General features: G+C 46.5%; 1 protein-coding gene across 3 annotated transcripts in view; it reads left to right on the top strand.

Annotated features, from left to right (window-relative positions):
• The first annotated feature begins 250 nt into the window (after positions 1-250).
• PIK3AP1 (phosphoinositide-3-kinase adaptor protein 1) overlaps positions 251-19,839 on the top strand; it is a 99,068-nt gene continuing 79,479 nt past the window's right edge. The window contains exons 1-2 of one of the 3 annotated variants that reach the window (XM_061634636.1): positions 251-649; positions 7,823-8,227. In XM_061634636.1, coding sequence (XP_061490620.1) covers positions 628-649; positions 7,823-8,227 — 427 coding nt within the window. In that variant the 5' untranslated portion in view covers positions 251-627. Of the gene's footprint in view, positions 650-7,819; positions 8,228-19,839 lie in introns of all 3 variants that reach the window. The other 2 variants (XM_061634635.1, XM_061634637.1) reach the window with 2 other exon arrangements.

The raw sequence follows: 19,839 nt of genomic DNA, 5'->3' as shown, positions 1-19,839 counted from the left end.
TCCCATGGGTTATATTGTGTTGGCTCGTTTATTACCTTTTCAACAAAATAAACCCATCCTTCCTTAGAGGAGGTCAGGGTGGTCTACAGTCATTCCCACTACCGCCATTTTATACCTTTGGAACATAGCAAGTGGCTCAGTCAACACCACAGAGCACCTTAGGACCAGATATATCACAACACGCAGCCTTCTGTCAATTATGAGCAACTAGCAACATGTTATGACACGACAGGCGGGCTCGGAGGTGGCTCTGGAGTGGTCACACAGTGGCTTGTGGGTCCCCCATCCGCATCAGGATGCCTGCCCATGGCTGTCGGTGCTGCTGCAGAACAGATTGGCTCCCGACGTCCCCAAGTGCAGCGCTTGACTTTTCCCCGTCGGAGTCGATGCCGTTGCCCACCGCTCACTTTCGTAACGGAGAAAGTGGAAGGGGAGGAACTGATCGTCGCCCTCGGTCGGGCTCTTTCTGCGGCAGCCGAGGGGAGTTGCAGTGGTGGGAGTCCTTCCGTTTCTCTTTCTCTCCCGCAGCACCGACGGGGCCAGGCGTCCGCGTGAAAGGCGGGACCGCTCCGTCGGTTTTCCCCTGCTGGCCCTCGGGAGCTCGATTTCACCAAGGCAAAGTCCGGCATGGCGGCGCCGGCGGCACTAGGTAAGTGAGGCGAAGATCACACGCTGTGGTCCTGCCAAGCTGAAGCCGGAGGCGCCTCTCCGAATTCCTTCCTGCCCACCGCCGTTGGCCAGAGTTCCCGGGCAACGGGTGGTTCCGCTCCTTGTTTCAGTAGTTTTGTAAAAGTTGGAATAACTAGAATCTCGCTTCTCTCGCCTTAGGTTTTGTTCTGGTGGTGGAACAACTAGTTTCCCCTCCTCCACTGTGTCCTACAAACGGTTTTATAGGTAGAAAGGTTGCTACGGCTTGCAAACTTTTCCAACCCAAAAATATATTGACTTTTATATGCTAATCCAGTGTTTGCTAACTCGGATATAAATACCATTCATTCACGTTGACTTGAAGCCCTACTGCGTTTACGACCGTAGTTTTGCAACGCAATCGTACGCATGTTTGCTCAGAAGCAAGCCCACTATATTCAACGGGGCTTACTTCCAGTTAACTGCACATAAATAAGACTGCAGCTGTTCTGCCCTGTTCTATGCATAATTAGGTGTACCTATGTTCAGTGAAATTAACACATTCAATAATGCCTCTCTGCTTTACCACCTGATATTTCATCTGGACTGCCATATATAGTAAGGGTACTAAAGATTGGGCTGTTGCAATTACTCTGCCCCCACACTGGCCTCTAAAACTCTCATTCAGAATAATCTTGAATTATGAATCACCAGTACAGTGTCCTTTAAGTGTTTGGATTTTGCAGATTGGGCAATGTCATTGGTTAGAATTGTTTGTAGACAGTAACCAAGCTTGACAACACTTGCAAGTCTCTCTATTAGCATGACTTGTGTTGTGTTTACTTGGGTCTCACTGCTAAGTTTTGGATTAATTAAGGACTGCTATTGAAAAAAGTAGGTTTGTTGTACTTTAGCCAGATGTAAGCAGAACAATAGTTTGCATGGGACTCAGCATCACTCCAAGGGTAGCTCCACACATTAACAGGATAGAATATGCATTCTGCGGGCACATCTAAGTTCACTGACATCAGTGGCCTTCAGTGCATCCAAGTCAGTTAAAGATTGTAGGCTAAGACAGAAAGCACAAATGAGTTTCTCTTCCTTTTTTGTCTGTGTGCTTTTGTGAGAATAATGTGCAAGGAAGGAACTTGTGCATGTCGTTTATGGTGAACTGCATGAGCTATCTTCACATGAGGAGCATACCCACATTACCCACAAGTGCAAACAAAGGAAGTGAAACACAGTGGAATGTGAAGCCAGCCCCAGATGAGTGTTAAAATCTTTTAATTTATATTTTTGTGTGTATGTCTTGACATTCAGTGCACCACATTCCTCAAGGCAGCTCACGTTCAAAATAAAATAGCACAACAATATGACGTTGTTGACTTTTACGTGTTATCAGATTGTGTTCTAGCAATCTAGGGATAAACTACAAGCGAGATGGAAGACTCATGATTGGATCTCTTCATGTCTTTTTCTTTGTATCAAAACAGTAGGGAGGGGATGAATAACTTCTTGCAAAGTTAACAGTGAGCCAACACTTGCTTCCCAGATCAAGTTAGCAGTCCCTTGGTGTTTCTTTAAAGCAAATAAAAGATACTGAAAGATCTGATTACAAATCTGTCAGATGCAGCCACACTTCCTATACATTATGAAGAATTGCCTGGGCTGTGGAGCAGTGTTTTTCCCCCAAGACAACCATGACCATGTATAAACAGCTAAGAGTCTTGTGATTCCTTGAAGACTAATCATGGTGCTACAAGATACTTTGTTGTTTTAGCTGCAACAGACTAACATGGCTTTCTATCTGGAAAGGATTAAGTATATTTACACATACCCTCCAAATGAATTTCTTGGGGCTTGCTTGCATGCTATGTCAGAGGAACCCACAATATCCTCCAGACAAAACTTAATGGTGTGGTGCTCATATATTACATTTATAATAGTTTGAGGTAAAAAGCCATAAAGCAAAACTGTTCACAGCTCTGTAGAATTGTTAATCATTTGGAGAAGCATTTTTATCACGGAATACCAGAAAAATGTTTAGATTCCTCTGTGCATCACAGGGCTTTTGCACCATTGCCTAAAGCATAAATATGAGCCTTTCATTGATGAACACCAACTGGAACTGCATTTACAAATACTAGGGCAGCTATCTACTTGACTAATTTGTTGAATTGGGGGGATATTCTGGAACTTTTCTGTGATGAGCAACTCCCTGCTGCCTTGTCAAAGATTGCAGGACAGCCTCTTTGAAGGCTAGACATAATGTACCATGAAGGTCATGCTGCATCAGGGCTGGCCCTACTATTAAGCAAAGTGAAGCAACCACTTCAGGCAGTGGCTGTGGCCCCTTTGCTGTTCCTTCTTTTCCCCCTCTGTCGGAGGACAGACCAGTGTTAAGATTCAGCTGCCAGGCCAGTTGGTTTTTGTATGTGGAATAGAGAGGGGAGCCATCTTGTTTTCACCTTAGGCAGCAAAATGGCCTGGGCCAGTTCTGTGCTGCATCCCTACGAAATTAGAAGTGAGCAAAGAGACACTGAAACAGGTTCAGGAGCCTGGGAGGAGATAGCCCTTCCCCCACATGCACTCTTCTTTCTGAAACATCTTTTTAAAAAGCCACTTTGCTCCCAGCTACTTCTGCTTACAGGGATTTATTGCATTGCTTTTTATGTGGTGTCTTTTAAAATAGGAAAACGGTAAATCTGGCTGGGATCAAAACCTCTCACAGGCCTTAGGTATAGTAGATGGGTTGTAGAACAGGCTGATGATGAGGTCAGAGGAGGTTAAGGGCACAGAGGCAACAGAGCTGAAGAAAGAGTGCAGTGTAGGCAATGGACTGGCAAAGAAGAGCCAGAGGAAGAAGGTGGCATGAGATAAAAGGGGGCTGATGAAAGAGGGCCTCTGACAAGGCCAAGAGAGACTGCATGCTGTGGCAGGGGTGGGAGGGGGTGAGGGGGGCTGGTCGCAAATCAGAATGGATAAAGGATGGGGAACAAAGTAGGGAGTTGTCTGCAAAGCAGGGACCTGAGGAAACAATGCATAGGGAATCATGGAAAGGAAGAAAGGAAGAAGCCAATGAACACATAGAACCATGGCAAAACTCTCACGTACGGCCTAGAGACAGGAGGCAGGAATGAAGTAGTCAGGCAAAGGGAGGTCTGGGGCTGGATGCTCTGAGGAGACAAGGAAGCGGAGAGTTGATTGAGCTTGAGTCTAGGAGGCCATTGCATGGGGAATTGGGTCAGCTGTGGATTCTGCTGCCGCCGCAGCATTAGGACCTGGCAACCCTAAGGGGTATCAAAAGCCCCAAAATGTAATGGGTAGGAGGTTAATTTAATGTATTGAACTAACTTGGTATGTCTTTCACACAGCAGGCTTTCAGCATAATTGTCTTGTGCTAGGATCCCTTTACCATGTTAGCAAGTGAGGACCCCCACCCCTAATATTTCTTGTATATCCTTTGTAGAGCAACTACACATCCCTACTTTTGGGTAATTTCAGTGGTACAGCATGCAAACAAAACAGTTACTTTTGATTTACACAGGTGTCTCCTTTTCCATATTTCTTGCCTGGCTTGGTAGGTATCCACTCCCACCTGCAGGGAGTATGGCAGATTCTCCTGTGGAACAGCAGGGATTGCTCTCTGTCTGGGAGACATTTATTTATTCATTTACTTACTTACTTACTTACCGCTCCATAGCCAAAGCTCTTTGGGTGGTTTACAATAACTAAAAACAAATATACAAATTTAAAAACACATCTTTAAAAACAATTTAAAACAATTTACTTTACCGGGTGGGTTCTCCTGATAGTTCTTCCATTGCTAACTAACTTGGATGTACCATCAAGGAATTTTTGAGGAGACACAGGGCTATCTCTAGCTGGAAAGCACATGCAACTGTGCTGTTAAGGTCCCTTTCACAAGGGACATGGTTTTAACCAAGCTACTGAATTTACAAGTATTGGCAATTATCCTATTCATGTCACACCTTGCTGTTGCTAGTGTAGGTTACATCTACACCATACATTTAAAGCATCCTTATACCACTTTAACAGCAATGGAGAATCCTGGGAACTGTAGTTTGTTAAGGGTGCTGGAAACTGTAGGTCTGTGAGGTCAGCACCCTTAACAAACTACAGTTCCAAGTATTCTTTGGGGGAAGCCATGACTGTTCAGGTGGTATAAGAGTGCTTTAAATGTATGGTTTGGATGTGACCCACAGTGGTTTCAGATACACTGTTGAGTAGGAAGGGAAATTTCTTTCTGCATATCTCCCAGGATTGGAAAGCAAGGTCGGATATGGCCGCCAGGTAGTGGTAAATGAAGTTTTGTCACTGGACTGATGTGCAGGCTAATCCTATTACCTTTAAGGCAGCTCGCTATTTCTTACAGAGTTTCCAAGCTCAGTGTTTTTTTTACTATCTTGTGTGAAGGTCTTTTCCAAAGTGTGGTTTCCTGAAGAAGCAGTGAGGCTTTTGTTAACAATTTCAATGAGCAATTAGCACTACAAGATGTTTTGTTATGCATGCCAAGTGGACAAATTGTAGACTTTCTTTCCCTTCATCTGTACTAAGGTGTACCTGGCTAAGCTTTCATTAAATCTTAGGAGTGGTTGGCATAGCTTGAAAGCCACATCTAATAAGCTGAATGCCAAATCAGTAGGAAGGCACTGGAGCTACTACCTACAAGTTCAATTTGTGTTGCATGCTGTATCTTCCCCAGAAATCATTGAGAGTGTCATTGAGTTTGTAGAGTATCAACATTTGATGTTAATCCTGTGATGCTATGCATAAAGGAATAAAGGAACAATTCAGCTTTTAAAAAATGGGGAAATGAAACCACTTCCTGCTTTGTAGGGTTGATCTCATCACTGTTTATCAAATAGTTCCCTCAGCAATTGCTTGGTAAGAGAATACATCCTATACATTATTAACAAAAGGAGAGTCTGAAGTTCTCTGTAAGACACTGATGGATGCTTTTGTGTAACATTTCTTGGAGTAATAATTGCATCTAGAGTGTTTTGTGCTCTGAAGAAATGTAGATTACATGTAATGCACAGCAACAATTTAAGCAGAATAGTATCAGTTTATGGGTCTTGTGTGAGCACATATTGCTTACCGTTTCATTGCATAAGCAAGAGAATTGCCACATTTACTACTTAAGGGCAGGCCTGCAGCTAGGATGAATATGAAAAATGGAAATGGACTGCCTTCAAGTCAATTCCGACTTATGGCAACCCTATGAAGAGGGTTTGCATGATAAGCAGTATTCAGAGGTGGTTTACCATTGCTTTCCTCTGAGGCTGAGAGGCAGTGACTGGCCCAAGGTCACCCAGTGAGCTTCATGGCTATGTGGGGATTTGAATCCTGGTCTCCCAGGTCGTAGTCCAACACTCTAACCACTACACCACACTGGCTCTCTTAGGATGAATATAGTTCACAGCAATTTATCACATGTAACTGACCTACTTAATCACAGTGTAAACGCAAGATATATGGGAAAATATTCTGAGATGAATGCTAAATTCTGCAGTGGATGTCTAAACCATTTACTGCCTGCGATGGAAAGGAGAGTGGTTTTAATTGTAGGATATGTTAATAAAAATGTTGAGTTCAAGGATGTTTAAGCAGCCTAAATGGTGTGTAGGATTGTATCACAACTGCAGTGGTAGGTAAGTAGTGCAGAAGCTGCTAAGTACTTGAAGTTTGGTTTTACCAATACTTGAAATTACTTTCGCCAGGATTAATTTCTATGGTTATCAAATACTGATTGGATTATAATCATTGGCAGACTGTTGCCCTCATCATGTGCATCTTTTTCACTGCTGTCAAGCTTGTTGAATTAAATAGTGCAGGTTAAGATGAGCCAGTGTGGTGTAGTGGTTCAAGTGTTGGACTAGGACAGCGTTACCCAACCTTTTTTGACCCAACGCCCCTTTGCAAAATCTTTTTGTGCCCAACGCCCCCCTCAGATTAAGTATATGCCAATGCTTCCTATTCTTCCCTTACAATATGAGTAATGCATAAAAGGTATTTTCAATTATTATTACTGATTGTTTTTATCATGCGTTTTTATTGCACTTAGATTACACATTGAATTCTTAGTATGATTTATTAATATACATACATAGTTATAGAAAAGTAAATAAAATGAGATTTATTATAAAATACTAGTGTGATCCTTGAGCTTGATGAGTTTTGGCTAACTTCACATTATGGAGTATACTTGGGTAGTAATAGTCTTAAGTCACCACGACTAACAATATCCAAACAGTTTCGATTCTTCACTAGTATGCGATTCACTGCACTAAATCCTAACTAAGTCCACACAGTATGGACCAATAGAATACACTGTGTTACTTAACAACAAACTCATTCAGTTTACCAGCATTGTTTCATTAAACAAGTTCATTTAAACATCACAGAAACAATGGGTAGCGAGTGTGTCCCATTCCTGAAGAAAACCAGTGAATAACTGACTGTCTGCGTCACCCGTTTGCACATGGCACTCATCCGTTGGCAGAATGCGCCCTTCACCACTACACCCATCTTATCAAACACTCTCTTGTGATTGGTTCCAACATCCCTCGAGACAGCATTGGAACATTACCTAGTGCCGGGGTGTGGCTAATATCCCCATTCCTTGTTATGACACTGGCTGCTATTTGGAATTTCTTTACTAAAGAGCACACACTATTTATAGTGTTATTTCCATGAATTGAGACTATTAAATACATTCTAACTGGGGACAAAACAGTTTAAAAATTAATGATTTGTGTATTAAATAAAATTAAACTTAAATGCTTCAACTGTAGCATCAGACCGCCAAATGTCAACACCCCCCTAATGAACCCAAACACCCCCTAAAGTTTGTAGTCACGCCAACACCCCCCTGAAAGGCTGTAACGCCCCCCAGGGGGGTGCTACCGCCCACGCTGGGAATCGCTGGACTAGGATCTGGGAGGCCAGGCTTCAAATCCCCACTAGACCATGAAGCTCACTGAGTGACCTTGGGCCAGTCACTGTCTCTCAGCCTAACTTACCTTGCTGGGTTGATGTGAGGATAAAATGGGTTGGGGGAAATCATGTACCCTACTTCAAACTTCCTGGAGGAAAGGTGAGATACAAATGTAACAAATAAATAAGATTCCATTTGTAGGACATGTTTACATTATTTATTCCTGCACAGAAGAACACTCCAGTGCGTGCAATGTGCTGATTATATATGGGAGAGATGCTGGTGAATGGTGTCGGTATCTTCAGAGCCTCTTCCACTTGTGCCAAGAAGTCCAAAGCTATCAAGTAGGGAATGAAACTACTATTTCCACTAAGGAGTTGGACCTCTTAAGGAGCAGCAAGTGCATTCTTATTTTACTGTCGTCTGGACTGGTGCAGTGTTTCTATATCCCTGAAATCCTTCAGGGCCTGCAGAATGTCCTCCAGCCACCCCATAAAGTGGTGAAGCTGTTCTGTGGAATATCAGAATGTGGGAATTACCAAGAGTTCTTCAAAGACTGGTCCCAGTGGAAACAACTGACCTATGATGATGATCCTGATGCCTATGTCGCAGCTGTCATGAAGGCTATTTCAGAAGGAGGTAAGCTGGTAATATCTGTTGAAATAACTGGTAATATCTGACTGTGGCTGTTACTGGCTCATCTACCTCCTGTTCTTGGTCCAGCCTCTCTGCCATGAGTATCTCATTAGTACCTTACAAGCCCTCTGAATAATGTTGCCAATATTGAATTAAAAATGTTTATGGGAAGCTTTAACTTCGCACTTTCATATGTTGATGATATTTCTTCCTGTTTGTTGGTTTATTATGTGTACATATAGCCCTTCCTTCACTGAATGGTCCTAGGATGGGTTACAAAAATATCACTTGTGAAACAAGTAAGCAGCAGTGCAAAACAGTTATGCAGGAGGAGAGAAAACATTATTTATTCCTGCACAAGGTGTGTCTTGACCAATTGTTGTAAAGCATACATTGTACTGTTGTGACCCAGGACAGGGGAGGGGGCTTCGAGGAGGGGGACTCTGACTTTGAGGACTGGGGCAACGAGTTGAGCGAGGAAGGCTCACAGTGTGCCCAGTCACCTAGTCCTCCGCAGAAGTGCAGCATGAGCTGTCAGAGACTGCTTCTATGGATACCCTCCCTCGCCTGTGCCTGGGGTGCTGCCTTGCCAACTTGCTGATCCCCAGCTGGGCACCCAGCAGCTTCCCACAGCTGAACAGACTGTGAGCCCTCACCACTCGCCCCCTTTGCCCCATTTCCAGCGACTTCAGAGGCGCGAAGAGCAACTGTCGGGGTTAAGGAGGAGCTGTCGTTTACACATGAAAGGAAAACCTACTTAAGTGGGCACTGAGGAGGGGGGAGTTGTTGAGTCAACGTCTGTGGCTGTGAAGACAAGCTTAGTCAGACAGGGCACTAGTTCCTAGGAAGTGTAGCTAGGTGAATGAGTCTTTTGATGTATCTATAACTTTACTAAAAAGAGAAAAACTCACAGAACCGAGTGCACTTGAATTCCTTGGCTTCGGACAGGACAGTTTGACTCATCCACATCCTTCTCCCTCTGATGCACCCATGACTGAAAGGATGGAATCAAATTGCGGACCAGGGGAGGACCTTCACCAAGCCATGCAAACTTTGCTAACCGAAGTTCAGAGCCTTCGAACTGAAACCCAGCCTCTTTGAGCCGAGAATCAAGCCTTGCGTCTCCAAATGACTCAGCTGGTGACCCAGGGACTCCCTGTGCAACAAGTGCAGGGAGGCACCCAGCCCCAGTTGGCACCCTGAAGCAAACCTCTGGTGGGAATGCCAGCTGTTATGGGGGTAAGGTTGAGCAATTCTCCACGTTCCTTGCCCAGTGTGAACTGTATATTCAAGTGCGACAGTCAGAATTCCCCAATGATGACATGAAGGTGGCATTCATCATCAGCCTTCTGGAGGGAGAGGCTGCCCTGTGGGCCACCCCCTTGTTGCTCAGAAACGATCCTGTCTTGACTCAGAATACCACCCTCATTAACGCCATGGCTGAGACCTTCCGGGAATCCCAGCGCAAGGAAAAAGGTGTCCAGGCAACTGGGGCACCTGAAGCAGGGGAAAAACTCAATTGGAACTCACACCAACTCCTTCTGCATCCTGGCTCAAGAGACAGACTTCAACAACTTTGGACTGGTGTACTTATACTGCCAGGGGCTCAATTTGGAGGTACTGGATGAGTTGGCATGAGCCCCGCATCTGGGTACTTTCCCAGAACTTGTCCAGTTATGCTTATAGATTGACAGCCAGCTTGAAGATCGCCATCAGGAATGCAGGGCTGAGAAGGCTAGGTCCCCGCCCCCCACACCACTCCCTGGCATCCACAATCCACCCAGCATGGGAACCTAACTGCAGTCAGGGGTGGAGCCCATGCAGATGGGAGGCGTGGCCATGCCTGACAGAGGAAAAGAAGGAGAAGCGGCGAAAGGAGGGGCTATGTATATTGTGGGAAGGTGGGCCATCTAGCCAAGTCTTGCCCCACCAAGTCGGAAAAGGTGCCAGTGCAGGAAAACTACAAATCCCAGCTCTTGTAGAGGTCTAAGAGCTGGGATAGACTGCAAGTCAGCAACCTCAAATTAAGCCACTCCCACCAAGATCCACCTTACATCTACCCAGGGCCGGCTCCAGGTATGCCGGGGCCCTTGGGCATCAGCTTGCCCTGGGCCCTGGTGTGTGTGTGTGCATGCGTGGGCACATGCACGCAGCCCCCCCACCTACCTGTCTGCTGTCTTTTACCATTGCCCTTAACGAAGATGGTGGCAGCGGTTTCCCTAAGGGGATGACTGACACCTCCGCCACCATTTTTGTTGATGGCACGCGTGCGTGCTACTCGCGTGCATCTCTGCCATCAACTAAGATGGCAGCAGGGGCTTCAGTACCTTAGGGAAATTGTGGCCGCCATCTTTGTTAAGGGCAATGGTAAAAGACAACAGACAGGTAGGTGCAGGGGCATGGGGGCGCGGATCACAGAAGGGGAGCGGAGGGGTGGCTGAGGGGCCCCCTGTAGCTCCAGGGGCTGTTGGGCCAGTGTCCCATCTGGCTGCCCTTTAGAATCAGCCCTGCATCTACCCATCCACTTAGGCTTGCCTGCAAGGGAGGAGGTTCAGGTATTTGCCATGGTGGACTCTGTAGCATCAAGTAATTTCATGGACTTGGACTTTGCACAGAGGCCCCTCACAGAGCTCGAGTCGCCCCTCACAGTGGAAACCATAGACGGGTGGCTGCTGGTGTTGGGGATGACCTGGCTGGCTCAACACAATCCTGTTATTTCCTGGAAGGAGGCTACCGTGATGTTCCAGTCGGACTATTGTAAGCAGCATAAGAACATAAGAACATAAGAAGAGCCTGCTGGAGCAGGCCAGTGGCCCATCTAGTCCAGCATCCTGTTCTCACAGTGGCCAACCAGGTGCCTGGGGGAAGCCCGCAAGCAGGACCCGAGTGCAAGAACACTCTCCCCTCCTGAGGCTTCCAGCAACTGGTTTTCAGAAGCATGCTGCCTCTGACTAGGGTGGCAGAGCACAGCCATCACAGCTAGTAGCCATTGATAGCCCTGTCCTCCATGAATTTGTCTAATCTTCTTTTAAAGCCATCCAAGCTGGTGGCCATTACTGCATCTTGTGGGAGCAATTCCATAGTTTAACTATGCGCTGAGTAAAGAAGTACTTCCTTTTGTCTGTCCTGAATCTTCCAACATTCAGCTTCTTTGAATGTCCACGAGTTCTAGTATTATGAGAGAGGGAGAAGAACTTTTCTCTATCCACTTTCTCAATGCCATGCATAATTTTATACACTTCTATCATGTCTCCTCTGACCTGCCTTTTCTCTAAACTAAAAAGCCCCAAATGCTGCAACCTTTCCTCATAAGGGAGTCGCTCCATCCCCTTGATCATTCTGGTTGCCCTCTTCTGAACCTTTTCCAACTCTATAATATCCTTTTTGAGATGAGGCGACCAGAACTGTACACAGTATTCCAAATGCGGCCGCACCATGGATTTATACAACGGCATTATGATATCGGCTGTTTTATTTTCAATACCTTTCCTAATTATCGCTAGCATGGAATTTGCCTTTTTCACAGCTGCCGCACTGGGTCGACATTTTCATCGTGCTGTCCACTACAACCCCGAGGTCTCTCTCCTGGTCGGTCATCGGCAGTTCAGACCCCATGAACGTGTATGTGAAATTCAGATTTTTTGCTCCAATATGCATAATTTTACACTTGTTTATATTGAATTGCATTTGCCATTTTTCCGCCCATTCACTCAGTTTGGAGAGGTCTTTTTGGAGCTCTTCGCAATCCCTTTTTGTTTTAACAACCCTGAACAATTTAGTGTCATCAGCAAACTTGGCCACTTCACTGCTCACTCCTAATTCTAGGTCATTAATGAACAAGTTGAAAAGTACAGGTCCCAATACCGATCCTTGAGGGACTCCACTTTCTACAGCCCTCCATTGGGAGAACTGTCCGTTTATTCCTACTGTCTGCTTTCTGCTTCTTAACCAATTCCTTATCCACAAGAGGACCTCTCCTCTTATTCCATGACTGCTAAGCTTCCTCAGAAGCCTTTGGTGAGGTACCTTGTCAAACGCTTTTTGAAAGTCTAAGTACACTATGTCCACTGGATCACCTCTATCTATATGCTTGTTGACACTCTCAAAGAATTCTAATAGGTTACTGAGACAGGACTTTCCCTTGCAGAAGCCATGCTGGCTCTGCTTCAGCAAGGCTTGTTCTTCTATGTGCTTAGTTAATCTAGCTTTAATAATACTTTCTACCAGTTTTCCAGGGACAGAAGTTAAGCTAACTGGCCTGTAATTTCCGGGATCCCCTCTGGATCCCTTTTTGAAGATTAGCGTTACATTTGCCACTTTCCAGTCCTCAGGCACGGAGGAGGACCCAAGGGACGTTACATATTTTAGTTAGCAGATCAGCAATTTCACCTTTGAGTTCTTTGAGAACTCTCGGGTGGATGTCATCCGGGCCCGGTGATTTGTCAGTTTTTATATTGTCCATTAAGCTTAGAACTTCCTCTCTCGTTACCACTATTTGTCTCAGTTCCTCAGAATCCCTTCCTGCAAATGTTAGTTCAGGTTCAGGGATCTGCCCTATATCTTCCACTGTGAAGACAGATGCAAAGAATTCATTTAGCTTCTCTGCAATCTCCTTATCGTTCTTTAGTACACGTTTGACTCCCTTATCATCCAAGGGTCCAATTGTCTCCCTAGATGGTCTCCTGCTTTGAATGTATTTATAGAATTTTTTGTTGTTGGTTTTTATGTTCTTAGCAATGTGCTCCTCAAATTCTTTTTTAGCATCCCTTATTGTCTTCTTGCATTTCTTTTGCCAGAGTTTGTGTTCTTTTTTATTTTCTTCATTCGGACAAGACTTCCATTTTCTGAAGGAAGACTTTTTGCCTCTAAGAGCTTCCTTGACTTTGCTCGTTAACCATGCTGGCATCTTCTTGGCCCTGGCGGTACCTTTTCTGATCTGCGGTATGCACTCCAGTTGAGCTTCTAATATAGTGTTTTTAAACAACTTCCAAGCATTTTCGAGTGATGTGACCCTCTGGACTTTGTTTTTCAGCTTTCTTTTTACCAATCCCCTCATTTTTGTGAAGTTTCCTCTTTTGAAGTCAAATGTGACTGTGTTGGATTTTCTTGGCAATTGGCCATTTACATGTATGTTTAATTTAATAGCACTGTGGTCACTGCTCCCAATCGGTTCAACAACACTTACATCTCGCACCAGGTCCCGGTCCCCACTGAGGATTAAGTCCAGGGTTGCCGTCCCTCTGGTCGGTTCCATGACCAACTGGTCTAGGGAATAGTCATTTAGAATATCTAGAAACTTTGCTTCTTTGTCATGACTGGAACACATATGCAGCCAGTCTATGTCCGGGTAGTTGAAGTCACCCATTACTACCACATTTCCTAGTTTGGATGCTTCACTGGATCAACACTGCCAGCCTAGCCCAGAAATACAGGTCGGGGACAAAGTGTGGCTGTCCACATGCTACTTACCCACATGAGTTCATAGTCAGAAACTGCAGGCTCGAAGACTGGAACCCTTTGAGGTCGAGGCACAGATCAACCCCGTGGCATTTTGCCTCTGCCTCCCCCCTTCCTTAAAAGTCCATCCCATCTTTCACCACTCTCTGCTTACTCTAGAGCAGCCACCGACCTCCCATCAAACAATGGAAGCCCCGCCTCTACCCCGGTGGTTGATGGTTAGGAAGAGTATGAAGTTGAGCAGATCCTGGATTCTCGACTGTACACATGGACATCACCAAATGGCAGAGCTTGGAAGTAACTCGTTAGAAATAACGAGTTACTTGTAATTTGTTACTATTTTGCATAACGAGTGGGTAACTTTGTTATATTTTGTTTGTAACAGAACGAGTGTTAATTTCATTACTTTTGAGCTGCAAATGTAACTTTTTTGCGTTAAATTTGAATGTTACTGGGTGGGAAAGCAGGGGAAATCATCTGCTGCTGTGATTGGTGGAATGGTGGAGGAAAGACATGTGCCTCAAACTGGGCTTCTGTGCAGTTTAGCTCTTCCCTCGTGCTCTATGGAGGCACGAGGGAGGAAGTGGAGAGCCAGACAGCGCTGGAGGGCAAGGAGGAGTAGAAGGCAGAAGCAGCAGAATGGAGGTGAAGAGTTGTGGAGGTGAATGTATGTGTTACCCTTTCCAGCCTACTCTCCCTGCCCCCCCACTCGTCCTGCCTCCCACAGCCTGCTTGCCCACCCCCTCTGCTCATCCTGGCGCCCCCTGCTTGTCCTCACATCCCCTCCGCTTGTCCTTGCACCCCCTCTGCACCCCCTCCGCTTGTCTTGCACCCTCTCTGCACCCCCTCCGCTTGTCTTGCACCCTCTCTGCATCCCCTCCGCTTGTCCTTGCACCCTCTCTGCATCCCCTCTGCTTGTTCTTGCACCCCTCTGCATGCCCTCCGCTTGTCCTTGCACCCTCTCTGCATCCCCTCTGCTTGTCCTTGCACCCTCTCTGCATGCCCTCCGCTTGTCCTTGCACCCTCTCTGCATGCCCTCCGCTTGTCCTTGCACCCGCTCTGCATGCCCTCTGCTTGTCCTTGCACCCTCTCTGCATGCCCTCCGCTTGTCCTTGCACCCTCTCTGCATGCCCTCCGCTTGTCCTTGCACCCTCTCTGCATGCCATCCGCTTGTCCTTGCACCCTCTCTGCATGCCCTCCGCTTGTCCTTGCACCCTCTCTGCATGCCCTCCGCTTCTCCTTGCACCCTCTCTGCATGCCATCCGCTTCTCCTTGCACCCTCTCTGCATGCCATCCGCTTCTCCTTGCACCCGCTCTGCATGCCCTCCGCTTGTCCTTGCACCCTCTCTGCATGCCCTCCGCTTGTCCTTGCACCCTCTCTGCATGCCATCCGCTTCTCCTTGCACCCTCTCTGCATGCCATCCGCTTGTCCTTGCACCTTCTCTGCATGCCCTCCTCTTGTCCTTGCGCCCTCTCTGCATCCCCTCCGCTTGTCCTTGCACCCTCTTTGCATGCCCTCCTCTTGTCCTTGCACCCCTCTGCATCCCCTCTGCTTGTCCTTGCACCCTCTCTGCATCCCCTCTGCTTGTCCTTGCACCCTCTCTGCATCCCCTCTGCTTGTCCTTCCACCCTCTCTGCATCCCCTCTGCTTGTCCTTCCACCCTCTCTGCATGCCCTCTGCTTGTCCTTCCACCCTCTCTGCATGCCCTCTGCTTCTCCTTGCACCCTCTCTGCATGCCCTCTGCTTCTCCTTGCACCCTCTCTGCATGCCCTCCGCTTCTCCTTGCACCCTCTCTGCATGCCCTCCGCTTGTCCTTGCACCCCTCTGCATGCCCTCCGCTTGTCCTTGCACCCCTCTGCATGCCCTCCGCTTGTCCTTGCACCCCTCTGCATGCCCTCCGCTTGTCCTTGCACCCTCTCTGCACCCCCTCCGCTTGTCCTTGCACCCTCTCTGCACCCCCTCCGCTTGTCCTTGCACCCTCTCTGCACCCCCTCCGCTTGTCCTTGCACCCCTCTGCATCCCCTCCGCTTGTCCTTGCACCCTCTCTGCATCCCTTCCGCTTGTCCTTGCACCCTCTCTCCACCCCTCCAGAGAGGGTGAAAATTGGGAATTGGCAAGAGAATAGGAGACTAATGGATCCTGAAGGTTTTCAAAGGGCTCTGGGGGATTTTCCGGCTAATAGGACTGGCGCTCCTGCTGAAGCCCTGGTCGCTCTGTGGAATACGGAGATGACCCGGGCTGTTGACACGATCGCTCCTGCGCGCCCTCTCCTGTGTAGAGCTCATACAGCTCCATGGTATACTCCAGAGCTGAGAGCGATGAAGCAAGATAGGAGGGCTTGAGCGGAAATGGAGGCGAACTCCCGACGGATACAATTATGCACTGGTTAGTGCTTCTACTAAGCTGTATGTAGGAGCGGTGAGGGCAGCGAAAAAACAACATTTTGCTGCCACTATTAAATCATCTCTCTGCCGCCCAGCGGAGCTCTTTCGAGTTGTCCGGGGGCTTCTTCATTCAAACCCTCCGGACAAGGTGGAATCATCGGTGGCCTGCTGCAATCAGTTTGCTGATCACTTCCAGAATAAGATCTCATGCATCCGCCGGGACTTAGACTCTCAAGTTATAGCAGTTGATCCTAATGAGGTGTCCGGAGCACAGTCTCGTCATGTTTTGTTGGATGAGTTCCAGTTAGTTCAGCTCGAGGACGTGGACAAGGTGCTTGAACAGGTACGTGCAACCACTTCGGTACTGGATCCTTGCCCCTCTTGGCTAATAAAAACTAGCAGGGATGGAACAGTTAGCTGGGCCAAGGAAGTGATAAATGCCTCTTTACAAGAGGGAGTGGTCCCTGGCTGTCTGAAAGAGGCAGTGGTGAGACCACTTCTGAAAAAGCCTTCCTCGGACCCAGACAATTTTAACAGCTACAGGCCGGTGGCGAATGTTCCATTCCTGGGCAAGGTCTTGGAACGAGTGGTTGCTGGCCAGCTCCAGGCGCTATTGGATGAAACCGATTATCTAGATCCATTTCAATCAGGTTTTAGGCCCGGTTTTGGCACCGAGACAGCCTTGGTCGCCCTGTATGATGACCTATGTCGGGAGAGAGACAGAGGGAGTGTAACTCTATTGATCCTCCTTGATCTCTCAGCGGCTTTTGATACCATCGACCATGGTATCCTTCTGGAGAGGCTCGCGGAGTTGGGAGTTGGTGGTACTGCTTGGCAGTGGTTCCGCTCCTACTTGGCGGGTCGTCTCCAGAAGGTAGTGCTTGGGGAACATTGCTCGACACCGTGGGTTCTCCAATATGGAGTCCCGCAGGGGTCAGTTTTGTCCCCCATGCTTTTTAATATCTACATGAAGCCGTTGGGGGAGGTCATCAGGAGTTTTGGAGTGCGTTGTCATCAGTATGCTGATGACACGCAGCTCTACTTCTCCTTTTCATCTTCTTCAGGTGAGGCTGTCGATGTGCTGAACCGTTGCCTGGCCACGACAATGGACTGGATGAGAGTTAACAAACTGAGGCTCAGTCCAGACAAGACTTAGATGCTGTTGGTGGATGGTTTCTCTGATCGGATGGTGGATATATACCCTGTCCGGGATGGGGTTACACTCCCCCTAAAGGAGCGGGTTCATAGTCTGGGAGTCTTTTTAGACTCTTCCCTCTCACTTGAGGCTCAAGTAGCCTCGGTGGCAAGGAATGTGTTCTACCAACTTTGGTTGGTAGCCCAGCTACGTCCCTATTTGAGTAAAGAGGACCTTATATCAGTGGTACATGCTCTGGTAACCTCGCGTTTGGATTACTGCAATGCGCTCTACATAGGGCTACCTTTGAAGACAGTTCGGAAGCTACAGCCAGAGCTTGGAAGATTACTTTTAAAAAGTAATAAATTAGAGTTACATGGCCCAAAAAAAGTAGTAATTACCATCACAATTACATTTGCTCTGAAAGTAACTGATTACTTTACTTTTCCTCCAAAGTAATCACTACAATTACATTTCAGTTACTTAAAAAAAACACTGGCCTTGGCTGCTGCACATCTAAGTAGCCTAAAACAACATTAAAAATAAACAAACATATACAGAGTTAGTAGAATAATTATTTTTATTCATAAGATAGCAATGGTGGTCTCTCTGCTGGTAAGGGTGGTTGGGGAGGGAGGCTGAGGCCACTACTCAGATCTTTGCACGTCAAACCAAGTGCAACCCCCCCTCCCCACTCAGCTAGCTAGCATAATCTTTCTCATTTAACCACCTACCAGACCCTGCCCTGCCACCAACTAAGGGACACTCACTCAAGCAAAAATTTTCCCAAGATGCAAAAAAGTTAAAATACTGCAAATGCAGCACAGTAGCCAGAGAGGGTGGTGGTGGCCACTTTGTGTGCCAAGTGCAAACACAGTATTCACACACACACACACACACACACACAAACTGTCATCTTCCACCTCCACAGTTCTTTATCTCCATTCTGCTGCTGCCTCCTTCTCCTCCTTTATCCATGTTCTTGACCTCCAGATCCTTTTTCCCTCCACTCCATTCTTCACCACCACTATCCGTTTTTTAAAATAATTGTTTTCTCCACTTCACCCCGTCTCACTCTCCGCCTCCTCCCTCGTCGCCTCCTGCCCATCCACAGAGCATGAGGAAAGAGTGACACTGCACAGAAGCCCAGTTTGAGGCACATGATTTTCATCCACAAATCGGAGGAGCAGAAGACTTCCCTTGCTCACCCCCAAAGTAATGCCCAAAAATAATTCTGGAAACGTTACAATTACTCCACAAAAGTAGTAAAATTACTCCTAGTTCTATTACAATCAAAATGTAAACGAATTACCCACTCGTTACTCAAAAAAGTAATGAATTACAAGTAATTTGTTCCTTGTAACTAGTTACTTCCAAGCTCTGGCTACAGCTAGTGCAAAATGCGGCAGCCAGACTGCTAACAAGAACTAAGCGGTCCGAGCATATAACACTTGTTCTGGCCTGCTTGCACTGGCTGCCAATATGCTTCCGGGCTAGATTCAAAGTGTTGGTATTAACCTATAAAGCCTTATACGGTGCGGGACCACGATACCTGTTGGAACGCCTCTCCCGATATGAACCGGCCCGTACACTACGTTCTACTACGAAGGCCCTCCTCCAGGTTCCAACTCATAGAGAGGCCCGGAGGGTGGTGACAAGATCTAGGGCCTTCTCAGTGGTGGCCCCCGAACTATGGAACAGTGTCCCCAAGGAAGTGTGCTTGGCGCCGTCACTGTTTTCTTTTCGGCGCCAAGTTAAAACCTTCCTCTTCTCTGAAGCATTTTAATTTAATGTTAATTTAATTTTAAAATCTTGCTGTAATTGATTTTAGACTGTCTTTATGTTTTGTTGTATCATATTGTGATTTATTGTATTTCCTATGTTCACCGCCCAGAGAGCTATTGCTAGTCGGGCGGTATATAAGTTTAATAAATAATAATAATAATTTGTGTGTTTTGCTTCAGTTATTTGCCTCTCACAGAGCGACTCTCACTAGGCAGCAAGAGATGACTACCCCAAGCAACTAATTTGGGGCACCATGCAACAAATTATTAGCTATTTTAATTTTTGGTTGTTGTATATTTACTGTCAGGAAGAGGTACTTGTGAGATTTTCTGCCTCAAATGCCAACATAACTTTTCAAGCTATGGTACTATGACCTTGACTTGGGGGCAGGACACCATTTGCTCTTCTGCTTCAAGTAGCAAAATGTCTTGGGCTGCACCTGCTTGCAGTCATTTCATATACTGGACAACTAACATGGCTTTTTGGTGAAGGGCAAGAGAGAATAAGACTGTTTTCTCAAAAACAGTTGTTGTGCTTGAGGAAAAGATGGCAAACATATGTAGAACTGAACTTTTCTGCAATAATATAGACATTTGCATAGGGTATTTTTTTCTACTCATGGAATATTAAATCTTTAAGTCCTAAATCCTTTGTCATCACCTCCCCCTTGTGCACACCCTTTACACTGTCTTTCTCCCTATGCATGTAGGTCAAAATGACAACTGGTGTAGTTTGGGAATTAACAGAATGAGAACTGAACTACAACTCCAAAAAGAACTTCCCTGCTGGTGTCTGCTACTGATGTGGGGGGCATTTTGTTAGGGAGAAGTGATGAGAGGGGGTAATTTGCTGC

Source organism: Rhineura floridana, chromosome 7 (genome assembly GCF_030035675.1).
Source record: "Rhineura floridana isolate rRhiFlo1 chromosome 7, rRhiFlo1.hap2, whole genome shotgun sequence".
In the NCBI taxonomy this organism is placed as follows: Eukaryota; Metazoa; Chordata; class Lepidosauria; order Squamata; family Rhineuridae; genus Rhineura; species Rhineura floridana.
The sequence above is the reverse complement of the archived record's forward strand: the minus strand, read 5'-3'. Positions and strand labels throughout refer to the sequence as shown.